Consider the following 15,369-nt stretch of genomic DNA (forward strand, 5'->3'; position numbering starts at 1 on the left):
CTGCCTGCTGTTATATTTTCTTTATTTTATAGCCACAACATCTCAAATAAAGGTCTATCTGTCATTTCCAGTTCCTTAGCACTAATTCTCCTCCATTGCCAGCTGTCCAGCTTTCACAGATGCTAGTTTATTGAAACAAACCTTTTCAAAGTGTATAGTTACATTCTAACTACCAAGTTCATTAGTTTTCTTCTTTTTTTCCCCTCAATCCTCAGAGAAAAGATCATTAGCTTTGATGAGAGGTCATTTGACAGCAGGGATGCAAATGCAAGTAAGATAGAAGGTTTTAAGATCTGGAAGGCATGAATGTAGAATATTCATCCTAGAAATGGGACTGTATCAAATTCTTATGTTTAATATTTTCCCAGTACTTATTCCACAAAAGGTTTAAGACATAGCACAGTTATTAGCAACCACAACAGGTCTATATGACTATTAAATAGTTTACTCTGTAAGAATCTACATACTAGAAATGGAACAGAACTTTTCGAAGAGAATAGTGAAATTTACGTTGCTCAAGTTCCATCAGTTCAAGGTCAGTGGCCCGCCAAGAAACCCCTGAGTATTCAATCTGTCAGCCTTGGAACTACCTGTGAGTGCCAGTCTGCTGTGTCAAGTCTGAGTTGCTTAAGAGAAATAGGCAGATTCTTGACCTACATAACTCAGGAGTAAAAAGCTCAGCACATAATGGAGTCTTCCTGGGTTAGAATCCCTGGTACCTAGGTGCTGAGTAGTCTTTTTCTTTCAGATCACACTTTTTTTTTTTTTCTGGCACAAAGTAGTGGTCTGTGCAATTTTAGAGAAGTCATAGCGCCTTATCTGCTTGCTGACATTTCTCTCAGTTTCTCCTCTTGCTGTCAGTTTGAATTGTACAAACGGGATTTTCTGCATTTTTGGGGGATTAAATATGCATGAAGCCCCCGTGACTCTGCATCTGGTTCTAAAATATTTGCTGTCCTCTGTGGAAACAGTAACATTTAGAGATTAAGATTTGTTTGTCTGCACTTTCTTATCTGAGATGGGATGACAAGCCCTCTTCCTCCGCCAGACCATCAAGCCTTCCGACATTGCCACTGTCCGCACCTTGGGGCGACCCCCTCATCTCATCATGAGGATCATGGATTGTGTCCTGTTACTGTTTCAAAGGAAAGTCAATGCAGTGAAAATTGACCTGGAAAAAAGCTGTACAATTCCTTCCTGGCAGGAATCTTTAAAGCTGATGACTGCAGGAAACTTTTTACAGAATTTACAGGTTGGTAGTTCAATAATGATGAGCTAAGAGACTTCATTAGAGTGTCTGAACCATTAACAAGTTTCTAAAAAAAGTTGATTGTACATACATGTTTTTACTTATTAATTTTTTGCCATCTTTCTTAAGGTATAATTGACAAATAAAAATTGGGTATAGATAAATTGTACAACTTCTTGTTTAATATATGCATACATTGTGAAATAAAATGGCCATAGTCAAGCTAATTAAAGTATCCATCACCCCACATGGTTACCATTTTCTTTTCTGGTTCTTTCTGTAGTGAGAACACTTAGAACATTTCAAGTATACAATACCTGTATTCATATTGCTGCACTTCAGGTCTCCAGGACTTAGTTATCTTATATCTTGAAACTTTGTATCCCTTGACCAACTCTTCCCATTTCCCTCCCCTCAGCCCCTAGCAACCACCATTCTGCTCTTTGCTTCTATGAGCTTGACTATTTTAGATTCCAATCTGTAAGTGAGGTGTCACAGTATTTGTCTTTCTGTGTCTGGCTTATTTCATTTGGACTAATGTCCTTCAGGCCCAACCATGTTGTCACAAATGGCAGGATTTTCATTTTTTTAAACCTGAACGATATTCTACATACATATTTTGAACATGTACTTAAATATTTTTTTCAGAATAGAATTTTCTCTTTCAAATATAAGGCGTTGTTAACATGAGATCTTTAGCTCACAGATGTTAGGTGTGTTAAGGCATCATTAGTGATTTCTTTCAATAAAAGTTAAAAAAAATATTTTAAGGAACCCAGACATGTGTGCATATATCATCACTTGCATATGAATATAAATAAATAAATATACATATATATTTGAGTCTCAGTAATAAATTTTTGAGTATTAATTTGATCTTTTTATTTTACTGGGATATAGAACTTATATATGATAAAATGTACAAATTTTAAGTGTACAGATTAATGAATATTTATATATATATATGTATATATATATATATATATATATATACCTATTAATGAACAGTGAAATCAAAATTTGTATGTTTATACCCTAGAAATCTCTGTGTCCCAAACCCATCAATAAATTCCCTTAAGATGACCATTATTCTTACCTTTATCCTGATAATCAGTTTTGCCTGTTTTGAAATTTATATGTATGAAATCATATCATACGAAATCTTTTGTTTTGACCTCTGATTCATTTTGTTTCTAACATTCATTCTTATGTTCAACAGGGCAGTGTTTCATACTTAAATTTTCATTGCAGTCTAGTTTCCTGTATCTTGATATGCAGTACTGTATAGTAAGTGTTTAACAAATGGTTCTCTGGAGAGAAAAAAGAAAAAAGGAAATAAAGCTCTGATTTGTAGTGATTGCCAATTTCCATGGTGTAAACTACTCCAGGATGGTCAGTTTCAAACTACCAAGTGGTGTTGCTGAACGTAGAGTTGAGACAAGGTGAATAGTCATGCCGTTATGTAGCATTCCCACCATATAGGTACAATAGATATAAATGACCTCAAGAACATAAATAGTAAAATGTAGTAAAGTAATAAGAAAGTGATTGATGACTTTTGACTACACATTATATTTATTTTAAATAACATTTCCTTAATTACAAATTGGTATAATTTAATTTGTGATAATGATTTTATTTAACAATTTGCAAAATTCCTGTAAATTTAGCAGTCATTTCTCATGTGAACAAGAGTGAAATGTCCATTTGCCCATTGTACTATTCATAGATTTTGGCTTTTGTTACTAGTTTTTGCCTGCTATAAATAAAGCTAATATGACTATTGGTCTACAGGTCATTTGGTGGGCATATTTGCATTTCTGTTGACTCTATACTCAGGAGTGGAATTCCTAGGTCTTAGATTAAACAATTTCATCAGCTTTAATAAATAGCAGCGAGGAGTTTTCAATAATAGTTGTATCAATTTACACACCCACAGCAGTGTAAGTTGCTCTACATTTAACCATTTTCTACTTTCAGCTATTCTATTGTTTTGGGTTGAGTTTGCATTTCCCTGATGGTGAGAATATTTTCATCAGTTTATGATCCTCTTGGAATAGATCTCTTGCCCATTTACATTTTTTATTGCTGTGTAGAATTTCTTTGTGTATATATAATATGAGTAATTTGTCATTTATACTTTTGCAAGTATCTTCCCCCACTTTCTGCCTTAGTTGTTCATACCATTAATACTGTGTTTGATAAGTAGATGTTCTAAAGTTTAATGTAGTCAAGTTTGTCAATATTTTCCTTAATAGTGTTTTCTGTGTCCTGTTCAGGTAGTCTTTGTCCCCCTCTCAGGAAGAATAAATATTTCTCTGTTTTCTGGTAGAAATTTTATTGTTCTATGTCCTATTTCTAGATCTTGAGACAGATAATTGGGAGTACCCAACCCAGATCCATCTCCCAAGTAATGATTTTTACACAGTGTTTCATCCAGTTTTCAATTCAGCATTGCCCAAGTGGCTGTGTGGCTACAGCAGCTTGAGACACCATATAGCAGCTATGACAATAAGTAGCTGTACAGACTTGTCCCAGTTAACTAAGGGACTATGTGACGTTAAGTGCCACCATGAAGGAGTAACTCGCCAGCTGAGCGGAGAGGAGGAGATTAACTCTGATTGTTGAGTGTGGAATGGCAATGGTGACGGGGAGACTCAGAAAGTTTTCACAGAGAAAGGTGACAATGGAGTTGGACTTGGAAGTGGATGCTGGCAAGCAACTCTTCTGCCTTATGGACCTGGTGGCAGTGCCAGTGCTCTGGAATCTCCTTTGCTATTTGCCTTTTGACACAACCACCACCCTCCTATTGCTTCCATGCGTTCTGCTTTTCCTTCTGGCCTCGGTATTTTTCAAGTCTCATATAAGAAACTTGCATTAAAAGACGTCTGAATGAAAATGTGCTCCACCTCATGTTATGTATGTTTTGTGAAGGCTTGTTTCTCTGAATTATTTAGATGCTAAATTTCTTTCTACTTGGAAAATATTTAATCATCTTCTTTTAGGTGATTGAACACCACTTTTAAAAACACCAGTTTCATTGTTTGACCAGTCTCTTTTGATGCAAGGAGGCATTCTTAATCCATTTTGGCTACTATTTTTACATTTTATAACAATTCTCTCACATTCTTGATAGTTCTATGATTAAAAATTAATTCATCCCCCTCAAGGCCTAATGTCCAAGGTATTATATTCACATTTCAGGTGAGTTTAATATAACCTCTGTCTGAATATATGAATCATTTAATTGCTGGTAAATGCTAAATATGTATGTCCTTAGGCTGAATATACCCATCTGTGTTTGTTTTCCTTTTCTGGATTTGTAATTCACCTATTTAGGTTTAATGACATGAAAGATTTATTGCCTTGGAAATTCTAATAACCATATTAGTATTCACTCCCTAAATAATCTGTTCTTTCCCCAGATCCCAGAAGATTTACTTAGGGTTGGTACCTCTTGTTAACCAAAGACAAAGTCTACTCTAACTCCTTTGCTGTACTGCATACTCTGTGTTCGCCTTCAGGACTGCCTAATATCCTGAAATGTTGGCAAAATAGGACATCGTTTGTTTATTCTTGGCTGTTCAACAATTTCAATGGCATTGTGAGCACAATGTCAATATGACTTAGTGGAAAGAAGTATTTTGACTTTATTTCATTCTTTTCTTCCATAGCAATTCCCGAAAGACACAATCAATGAAGAAGTGATAGAATTTTTGAATCCTTACTTTGAGATGGCAGACTATAATATTGAAACGGCTAAACGCGTGTGTGGGAATGTAGCTGGTCTCTGTTCCTGGACCAAAGCCATGGCTTCCTTCTTTTCTATAAACAGAGAGGTGTTGCCTCTGAAGGTAAGTCTCAAAAATACAAGTGTGTGACACGTGCCTGCAAGGGGGTCTCTAGGCCAGCTGGTCTTATCTGTCATGCAGCTTAGAAGTCTTTGGCTGCTGGTGTTAATTGTACCCAAGTCCACGGGGATAGCAAGTGGTGGAAAGGCTTAGCACAGAATGTTCCTTTTCTCTAATCCTAGTTCAGTCAGAACTGAATGAACCTTTTAGCATGGACACTGCAAGGACATTCAGGCCATTGCGGGTTGCTGGATATTTTTCCTGCACAATATCAAGTTGAAAAAAAAGAAACACAGAAAACTATAGCATAGAATCCTCTGTTAATGTCCAACACCTTTAGCTGGGGAGTCCTGAGTGAGGCAGGTCAACACATAGACCCTGGTGGCTGGTCTTGGTTCAGGACATGACATAGTACTCTCTCCTTTGTCCCTCCGGAAACAAACTAAATATCATGTTATTTAATGTGACTGGAGGATATACCTGTGTTTTCCTTTGAGTAGTTGCATTTCTAATGTTCATTTGTACACTATCATTCAATGATATTCAGTCTTGAATGGAGAAGCAAGAACAAGTTCTGAAAATGGAAGATTGGTGTCTCAAAAAGTGCCTTATGGCTTGGTTGATTATTTTACTTTTGCATAAATCTCTCGACCACTAACTAAAATTCACTCACACTTATAAACTACCCAGGAGCCTTATTAATAATGATACAAATAATCAAGAGTAGAAAGGAGACAGGATAGAGTTGCAAGTCCCATTTTATTTTCTAACTGTTACCATCCAAGGCCATTTATTCCATCACTGAGGCCTGAAGGGTTCTGGGAAACCTTGAAAGAACAGAGACTCATTTGGCTCAGAGAACTCTAGAGCAAATAACTGATGACCTGCTGTGTGACAATGTGGATTTTGGTATCCGTGAAAACTACAGTATAGCTTAGAAGTGGGCATCTGAATTACGATCACTGTTTCAAATCAAAAGTACAGGGCATCCTTTGCATATTCTTCCAGTGGGTAAGTGTACATAGTGTATGGGAATTATAGTGGAATTCATGATGGACACTTTTTTACTCTGTTATAATTATTTTAAATAACATGAGCTGAAATCAGTACCAAATAATAAACATTCCAAACAGGATTTATGTAGGAACAATGAAATCCCATCCTCTGTTTCAGTGCATTTCAGCCTCCCCCAGACCCAGGACAATCTAGATCCCACAGTAGGAGGTGAAGGGAACCCCGTCAGAAGGGGACCTTGCTTGCTTCTGGACCGTGTGTTTTCTTTGTGAGAAGTCAGTCCCGGGGGTGCCCTCCCATAGGCTTATGAACATCCAGCATCTGGGCATGTTCACTTGGTCATGTCCCAGCACTGTCAGTCAGAGAAATAAACACAGCTATGTGGACCATACAAAGTCACTGCTTAGGGAGAAGCCCAAGAAAAATGGAGGGCAGGCTTTCACTGGGCAACTCTGCTTAATACATGAAGAGGACAGACCGAGGCCCCTGATAGCACATATTCCTGGTGGGGCTGTTCTGCAAACTCCAGCCTCCTGAGTGAGGACACTCGTTGAGCTCCAGCTGGGACCCCCTCGACACTCATCGGTAACAGAGACTCCGTAGGGCCATCTCCATCACCTTGCCATCCTTGTAGATAGGCCAAGTGACTTCTGGCAGTGAATAAACTTATGCAATTGTTAATTACAATGGAAATTTGGACTTGATTCATGTTCATTGTAATGAGATTTCTCTTTGAAAACTCTATGAGGTTTACGTAGGAAAAATTGATAAACATCAGTCCATATACAGGGCATTTAAAAGAGTTGAGCCTTAAATATTGGACATGAATAGTAACAATAACAATATCTATCATTTATTGAACTCATGTGATATACCAGGTACTAAGCTTGGGTTTTTACCTGTGCTGTTTTACTTAAACCAAACACACACAGACAATCTGAAGAGGTAGTTTCTCAGTATCTTCCTGGAGAAACTGAAGCTCACAGAGTTTAGGAAACCTGCAAAGTCCTACAGCTCCTAAGATGAGCAGTCATATTGGAAGAATTCTGTGCCATTTAGTTAGCATCTTTTGGGAGTATCATTTAATTTTTTTTAAATTAATTTTTTTCTGAGTAAAGTCCTAGAAAAGACTCAAAATCCATGAGGCTGTGACAGTCTTTTGAGTGCTATCAGTAGCTTCCTCAAAACAAGTATTTTTAATTGACCACAGCTTAAGGTATCAATTGTTTTCTGGAAGGCAAGCAATATATGCAAACAAGACCACTGCTACCCACAAATCTGTATCTTTACCTTCAACAAGTAATTACATTCCATCCTTTGTCTTGTTTTAATATCCTCATCAATAACAATGAGTCCTGCTAGGCTGATTTTCTAAATATTTAGTTTTTCCTTCTAATAATTCTTAATGTTATAATATTCTATAATGTGCCTATATACATTTGCTGTTATCATACTCTGATCTAGGGGTTGGCAAAACTTTGGCTCACAGGCCAAATCAAGCCCACTACCTGTATTTACATAGCTTGTGAAATAAGAATAGCTTTTACATTTTTAAATAGTTTGTGAGTAAGTACCTAAAAATAGCCTCAGTTTTGCTTCTTGACCCAAAAAGCCTAAAATGTTTACTATCTGGCACTTTATGGAAAAATTTACTGATTTCTATTCTATTGAGCTGTAGTTTTCCACTTATAAATATTTACATCAAGTTCACATTAAGATTTGGTCTTGACTTAATGCAACTTGAAATGACTCCAGTGGGGGAACAGAGAAAATATGTAAGTGTGATATTGCTAAGTTCTCAGACCCTGAAATGCTGGGTGTTCAGTTTGTGCCCATCTTGTACTGTGTGTGTGTCCTGGCAGGCCAACTTGGTGGTGCAGGAGAATCGCTACGTCTTGGCCATGCAGGACCTGCAGAAGGCCCAGGCCGAGCTGGACGACAAGCAAGCAGAGCTGGATGTGGTGCAGGCTGAGTATGAACAGGCCATGACGGAGAAGCAGGTAACTAACTATGCTCTGGCCTGGAACGGACCTTCATGCACCTGCATGGTGATTGCAGGCCTTCCCTCTGTTTCTACTTTCTCTAAGGGTTCGGCTTCTAGCAGGAATTCAGCTAATTTATATGTGCTACATATACAGCATGCAGTCCCTCCCTGAGCCCTGGGGTTTGTTTCAGACCCCAAGGACCTTTGGGGAGATGTCAAGATATTTAGCCAAGATAGGGGTTAGTTCTGGAGTGTGAACATTCTGAGTTTCTTGTTAATGATGACATTATTAGCATCTTCTGTAGCATTTTTTGTCGTGTTTTTCAGATCATGTCCTCCCACTTTGTCTCAATCTTTGAAATAATCTTGCAAGGTAAACAAGGTAGTTATTTTTATTCTCATTTTAGAGGAATGAACTGAGGTCCAGAGAGGATAAGAGAATGGTTCTTGGTCATAGGGCTGGACAGTTTGGTCTAGACCTTGGTCTTCGATGTCCACTTGAGGCATCTCTGCTGGATCGGTGTGACTGACCACATGGCTGTATTCCATTGATGATAACCACATACAGTCTCTCAACCTCTGAATATTTTGCAGCTCTAGAATCTTTCAGAGTTTAGATTTCATACATTTCCTATCCACTGGACAACAAGCTCTTTATCTTGCTTATGCCAATTTCAGCTCCACTAGGGCCTCTTTCTTCTGGTAATCAAGGCAGATTTAATATAGACCTAATGTATCTTAAGCTTCTGGGTCCCTCCCTTGCATAGGCCCCCATAAGTGCTGGGGTCACTGGGAGTTATAGAGTGTTCTATGCGGTGGGGGGGCGGAATCAGGATATGATGGGCAAGCATTTGTGTGTAAGGGTTCTGGTAAAATAAAGGCGCCTGAGTTTCTAAGTCAACAGGACCTTGGTAGTGGTAGTATTTTTTTTCCCTCATTGTAAATAGATGTTCACTTGTGTATTTGGTACTTGTAGAATTTCTCTATGATTTTCTTGAAGTGGTATCCCCAGATTGTGTAAGTTGCTGGCTCCCCAAAATTTGTATCTGCCTCTGATAAACTGTATATTTAGTAAGTAAGAGCTAGATTCACTCTGCTCTTTCCTTGATAGTTTTATGGAATTTCATCCCTGACCCTTCTCAGCCTTCACTTGCAGGACTGAGATTCCTGCTGTGTTGTAGGAGTCCCAGTGAGATAATTTAGATAAATATTTCAATTTCGCTGTATACAGAATATATGAGCTTTCTTTTAAAGGTAAGCCTCCTGAAAGCAAAATTAGAGCTTTTTTGAAATTTTAGAGATAATTACACAGCTTGTTTTTGGGCTTATTATTTATGTTCTATGGAATTCACTTATTATAATGTAAAGAGAATTAACATTACAATTTGAAAATGTCTGCTTTAGAAACTATGAGGAAGCCGTGTTAATTTCTACCAGTTTGGATCCTCACTTACAATTGACCCTGGAGCAACATGGGTTTGAACTACACAGTTGCTTATTTGTGGATTTTTTTCAGCAAATACCTTGGAAAATTTTTTGGAATTTGGGACAAATTAAAAAAAGCATTTTCTTTTCTCTAGCTTACTTTATTGTAAGAAGATAGTACATAATACATATACAATTTGTGTTAATTGTTATTTTTGTTATTGGTAAGGCTTCTAGTCAACAGTAGGCTATTAGTAGTTAAGTTTTTGGGGAGTCAAAAGTTATATGCAGATTTTTGAATGCATGATGGGGGTGGGTGCCCTTAACCCCCTTGTTCAAGGGTCAATTGTATATCAGGAAGCACTACTAAACACAAGAAAAATATTTTACAGCCTCATTTTATTATGTTCCACTTTTACCATTTTTGTATTAGCTCATTTGATGAGTTTTATTGTTTTTGAGCATCTTTTATCTGTTAGGTAAACAATCATAGGACCATAGAAAACTGCTACTATAAAGATGTGGCTCTGACTTTAAAACTTGAGTTTCAACAAATGTCAAATTTTTCTAATAAAAAAAAATCCAAAATCTGGCTGTGAGCCCACCTGCCCCCACCATGCTGTAGTGAACTGGACCATTCATCATTTTGTTGCTTTGCCGGCTCTGTGGGCACCATGTGAGCCCAGGGGGCTTACGCACCACAAATGGCAGGGGAGGAGACTCCAGCTGAGGTTCTTCAGGGTCACGACTGCTAACCTCATGCCCCAGGCCTGTGCGGTCCCCTGAAAGAGTGTCTGTCCTGCTACTGTGCAGGGCAGAGCCTTTGGTAGGACCCACTTCCCCAGGACCTCTGGACAGCCAGTCAGCCTCCGGGAGCACAGTGAGAGGGTGGGCGTGGGGCACTCAGTAGGGAACCCAGGGAATTCTGTCTGCCCCCCAGCCGGGCTTGGAGGGAAAGCCTGCTCCCCCTCCTGTACTCTCAGACATTTGTTCCTCTCCCATCCCCATCCCCAACCCCCAAAGGGGCCTGGGCTTCCAGAAAACAAAAGCCAGGAGAGGAGGCACTTGTCTTTCATTTTCTTGTTTGTCCCATTGAGAGTGGGGACGGGAAATTTTGGGAAGACAATTTAGTCTTAAAAATATTTTTCACATGAAAAATTTGTTATAAAGGTAGACAGAAATAAATGGTATATAAATATAGTTCCCAGCTGACATCTTTCTTCTTGGAGAGAAACAAACACATAGATATAAATGGGCAACATAGATGTGGGGGTGTGTCTCTCAACCGGGCTTTTAGGGTTCCTGCATTAACTCAAGGGAGAAGTAAACAGAAAGTGGACTAGAACAAACTGGAATAAATACCTTGCTTTTGAAAAAACTGTAGTGTGTTATTACAAAGGCAACTCATGTTTATAGAAAAGACACATAGGGAACCCTGGAGATGAACACTGAAACTATTTTGCTCTTTATCATTTCATAACTGAACATATGCCTCAATTTATGTATTTTTAATCCATTAAAAATACAACAGATAATTCAGCACATACTGCTTTATAAATTGAATTTTTAACTTGATATTAAATCATGATTATCTTTCTTGGTTATAAATATGTTTATAAAATAATTTTTAATGGCTTCAGAATATTCTTATTCATGGATACACCATAATTTATTTAAATAATTCTCTATTATACATTTACCATATATGTAATAAATGAACTTCTAGTGACTGGTCATATAGCTAAATCTTTATATTCATCATTATTTCATAAGGATACATTTTTACAAGTAAAATTAGCAGTTTTCTCTTAAACAGAGAGAAACAGAACCATTTATTTTTATGAACTAAACCCTGGGTGGCACCAGGATGTGAAGTCAGCTTAAAGGTCTTTTATCAACACACGGAGCAGCAGGGAGGGACCTGCTCAGCCAAGGGTTGCTGGGATTTGTGAACATGCCTCAGAACACCACAATCTGAAGATAACCTGAAGTTTCACATAGAGTAAAAGGAGATGTGGAGTTAGATAAAGCAATAATGATGCTGGAACTTTAACATGAGCACTATTCCTAATTTTAAGTAAGGATATATATATATATATTTCTTTACATTTTTTCTGCTATATGACATTAGTATGTAAGCTTACATTTTATTTCTAATTTTCTTTAGGGGGTAATCATAAATGATGTAAATTTCCACTGTATTTCAGGTGTTAACATCTGGGGAGGGTCTGACCAATTGGCTCAGGACCCCACATGAAGGAATCCATCCAGGGTTCATGGGTAGGTTTAAGAGATGGATTTCAGCTGACACAGGCACATGGAAACTAAATCTTATGCTTCCTATGAAATAAATGGTTCATATATCTCAGAAAGGCAGATAATATATAATGGTATAAAATTATATTTTTGAGCCAGAGGCTACATTTGTCAATGAAAGTTCTCCTCTGGTTATGGCCTTTTTAGACCTTGCTCGAAGATGCCGAACGGTGCAGATCTAAGATGCAGACTGCTTCTGCACTGATCGGTGGCTTGGCAGGAGAAAAACAGAGATGGACGGAACAAAGTAAAGAGTTTGCTGCACAAACAAAAAGACTTGTAGGTATGTAAGTTCCTTTATTAATCAGCTTATATGTTGACTGAGAATTAGTAAACTTAAGCTCTGATCAGAATACAAACCAACCTTTGTTTACTTCAAATTCCTCTGTGTGTGTCCAGCTATTTCAGAAGCAACCTGTGGTTATAACATGGTTTCTCCCATTTAGTTTGAAAGAAAGGTATTTTTTCTTTCATTTTTAATGTTCTGCACAATTACAGGGCTGATTACAAAGTATTTCAATAGTTTTTGTTTTCCCTTTTAGGGGATGTACTATTAGCTACGGCTTTTCTGTCTTATTCTGGTCCATTTAACCAAGAATTTCGCAATCTGCTGTTAAATGACTGGAAGAAGGAAATGAAAGCCCGGGAAATCCCATTTGGAGACAATCTAAATCTCAACGAGATGTTGATTGATGCTCCTACTATTAGTGAATGGAACCTCCAAGGTCTGCCAAACGACGACCTGTCCATTCAGAATGGAATTATTGTCTCAAAGGCATCTCGCTATCCTCTGTTAATTGATCCACAGACTCAAGGCAAGATCTGGATTAAAAATAAAGAGAGCCAAAGTGAACTCCAGGTACTTTGTGTTAGAATGTATTTATGTTACTGGTCAAGTATTATTGCCCCAGATGAAGGAGAATCTGCAAATAAAGAAATATTTGAAAATATTGGAGATTGTTTGTGATCCTAGGAAGAGCAGTAACAGATATGAGCCTAATATCAGACATTAAGATCTTTTCTGTAAGTTGCTTTTGCATTTGTGTTGATGCCTACCTAAGGCCATCTCCTAAAGGTTTCAGACTCTTCTGCTAGGGCCTGTGGCTCTCCTGGATAAACAGAGTAGGGTGGAGCTGTATCACAGTAAGTGTGCAACACTTTACAAGGACACCATAATTATTCCCTTATTCTTGGTGACAAATGATGGCAGTGAGGAAATGGCACTGTTGTCACACAGAACCTTCCTATGCCTCCCAGTCAAAGGGAATGACGGTTTGCTAAGGAAAAGAATGGAAACAATGTAAGATTTCTACACCAGCTCACTAAGTATGGGTCCCAAGTTAGGATCTCTAAAAACTATGCTGTGATAGAATGCTTGGCACCATTTAATATCTGTTATCTCTGTGCCTTGCCCGGTGATACTGGCTCTCAAGAGCAACCTTTGGATCTTGTGTCTAGATCACATCTCTAAATCACAAGTACTTCAGGAACCACCTGGAGGACAGTCTTTCTCTCGGAAGGCCCTTGCTCATTGAAGATGTTGGGGAGGAGCTAGATCCCGCCCTGGATAATGTTTTGGAGAGAAACTTCATTAAGACTGGGTCTACCTTTAAGGTAGGTTAAGCCTATTGGTGACAATGTGCAGGATGATTACTGGGAGGCCAGGTAAACATGAGATGAAACTTTCTCAATGGGCAGCCACTCAAATTGAGTCAGCAGCAAAGGGCATTTGCTTTTTCTTCTACACTTCCTGAGTTGGGATTAAAATAGTCAATAGCATTCCATTTAGGAATATCTACTTCGCTTGTGCAATAGAGTATGACACCACTTTGATGTCTGACTGTGGACAGCTTTCAAGTCCTATCAGCCCTGCCTCCCTTTCTGTCCCAAATCTGGACAAGCTGACACAAGGAAACCTGTGGATTCTACTCTTTGGCACTGGTGGGAATTTCAAACCATGCAACCCTCTGTCCGTTCCATGGGTGGGAACCCTCATTCCAGCCCCACCTGCCACCATATAACCCTGAAACAGCTGCTCCTCCCTGCACTCTCAAGGGATTTTTAGGGCCAACTTGGAAGCCTACCCTAATTCCTCCAGAAAATCTCATTATGTGAGTAATAAACCTCTCATACCCTTTTGGTGCATGTTTGAGGCCATCAGTCTGGAACTCTTAACCAAATTTTAGTTGGGGAATTCACCTCACTTCTGTGGTATGATTACACCAATTTTGGTGCTAAATCCTATATTGAAGTTCTTTCCTTCCTTCCTTCCCTCCTTCCTTCCTTCCTTCCTTCCTTCCTTCCTTCCTTCCTTCCTTCCTTCCTTCCTTCCTTCCTTCCTTCCTTCCTTCCTTCCTTCCTTCCTTCCTTCCTTCCTTCCTTCCTTCCTTCCTTCCTTCCTTCCTTCCTTCTTGCCTCTCTTCCTTCCATCCCAAAGGTTTGAAGCCCTGTGAATGCCTAATGAACATTTCTTTTTTAGTTTACCAATGATGTCCAGTTACATAATTGTTAAAAGCAATACTTGATCCTATGGAAAAAAGTAAACAGTAAGATGTACCTCTGTTTTGTTCCTTTGAACTTTTTATAAAAAAGGTAAAAGTTGGTGACAAGGAAGTAGATGTGATGAATGGCTTCAGACTCTACATCACCACCAAATTGCCCAACCCAGCCTACACCCCTGAAATAAGTGCTCGGACCTCCATCATTGACTTCACGGTCACTATGAAAGGGCTAGAAGATCAGTTACTGGGGAGGGTCATTCTCACCGAGAAGCAGGTGAGTGAAGCATGGCCACCTCCTATTCTGAATTATGTTGCAGTTCTGTCCTTGATGAAAATAATATAAATGTGTAATAGGATTGACTTTTCTCCCCTTTTATTCCTATGTTTTTTCCCATTATTAATTGCCAAGTATCTTAGATAATTACTAACCAATTATCTACCCCATATACTTCATCTGTTTCTCATAAATCACATATATCATCAATTGATTTAATAAGGACTGATGTAACTATGAGAATATCGGTCTCATTTCAGCATGATCATTCTGGTTATATTGCTTTATATTTTTGAAGAGTCTGTTCTATTGAGAATTCTATTCACCTATTGACATTTATCTTTCTGAGACACATCTAGGCTTTTCTTTCATTCAGTTCATTATGCTTTTGGAATATAAAATCAAAACTTTATATTCAGTTAACACAACTGTTGTCAGTTCTTACTTGTTATCTAAGAGAGCTCTGTGTTGTGAGAAGATAAGAATTTGTGACACAGGAATTTTACTGTGCACCTTCTGGAAGCTGTTGTTCTACTTATATTCTGCAAGTGTAACTTCATTCTCCTGCTTCCATTTTGTGTGATAACTTAATGCTCAATGACGAATGGCCAACAACTTTATAAATTTCCTTTTTCTGAGGCAACATTTTCTCTAGGGAACACGTGAGTCTTAAGCAAAGAAATCTAAAGGATTTTAATAGGACTGCTTTGGTAAAACTGCATGAATTCTGAAAGTTGTTATTGATTTTCTCTTGG

At 38.2% G+C, this 15,369-nt stretch overlaps 1 protein-coding gene across 1 annotated transcript in view; it reads left to right on the plus strand.

The window, feature by feature from the left end:
- Window positions 1-15,369, plus strand: part of DNAH5 (dynein axonemal heavy chain 5) — a 262,049-nt gene that overhangs the window by 205,518 nt on the left and 41,162 nt on the right. The window contains exons 59-65 of the mRNA XM_073237789.1: window positions 1,049-1,252; window positions 4,924-5,103; window positions 7,977-8,114; window positions 11,987-12,122; window positions 12,382-12,698; window positions 13,298-13,453; window positions 14,432-14,614. Coding sequence (XP_073093890.1) covers window positions 1,049-1,252; window positions 4,924-5,103; window positions 7,977-8,114; window positions 11,987-12,122; window positions 12,382-12,698; window positions 13,298-13,453; window positions 14,432-14,614 — 1,314 coding nt within the window. The remainder of the gene's footprint in view (window positions 1-1,048; window positions 1,253-4,923; window positions 5,104-7,976; window positions 8,115-11,986; window positions 12,123-12,381; window positions 12,699-13,297; window positions 13,454-14,431; window positions 14,615-15,369) is intronic.

This window comes from Manis javanica, chromosome 1, assembly GCF_040802235.1.
Source record: "Manis javanica isolate MJ-LG chromosome 1, MJ_LKY, whole genome shotgun sequence".
NCBI lineage: Eukaryota > Metazoa > Chordata > Mammalia > Pholidota > Manidae > Manis > Manis javanica.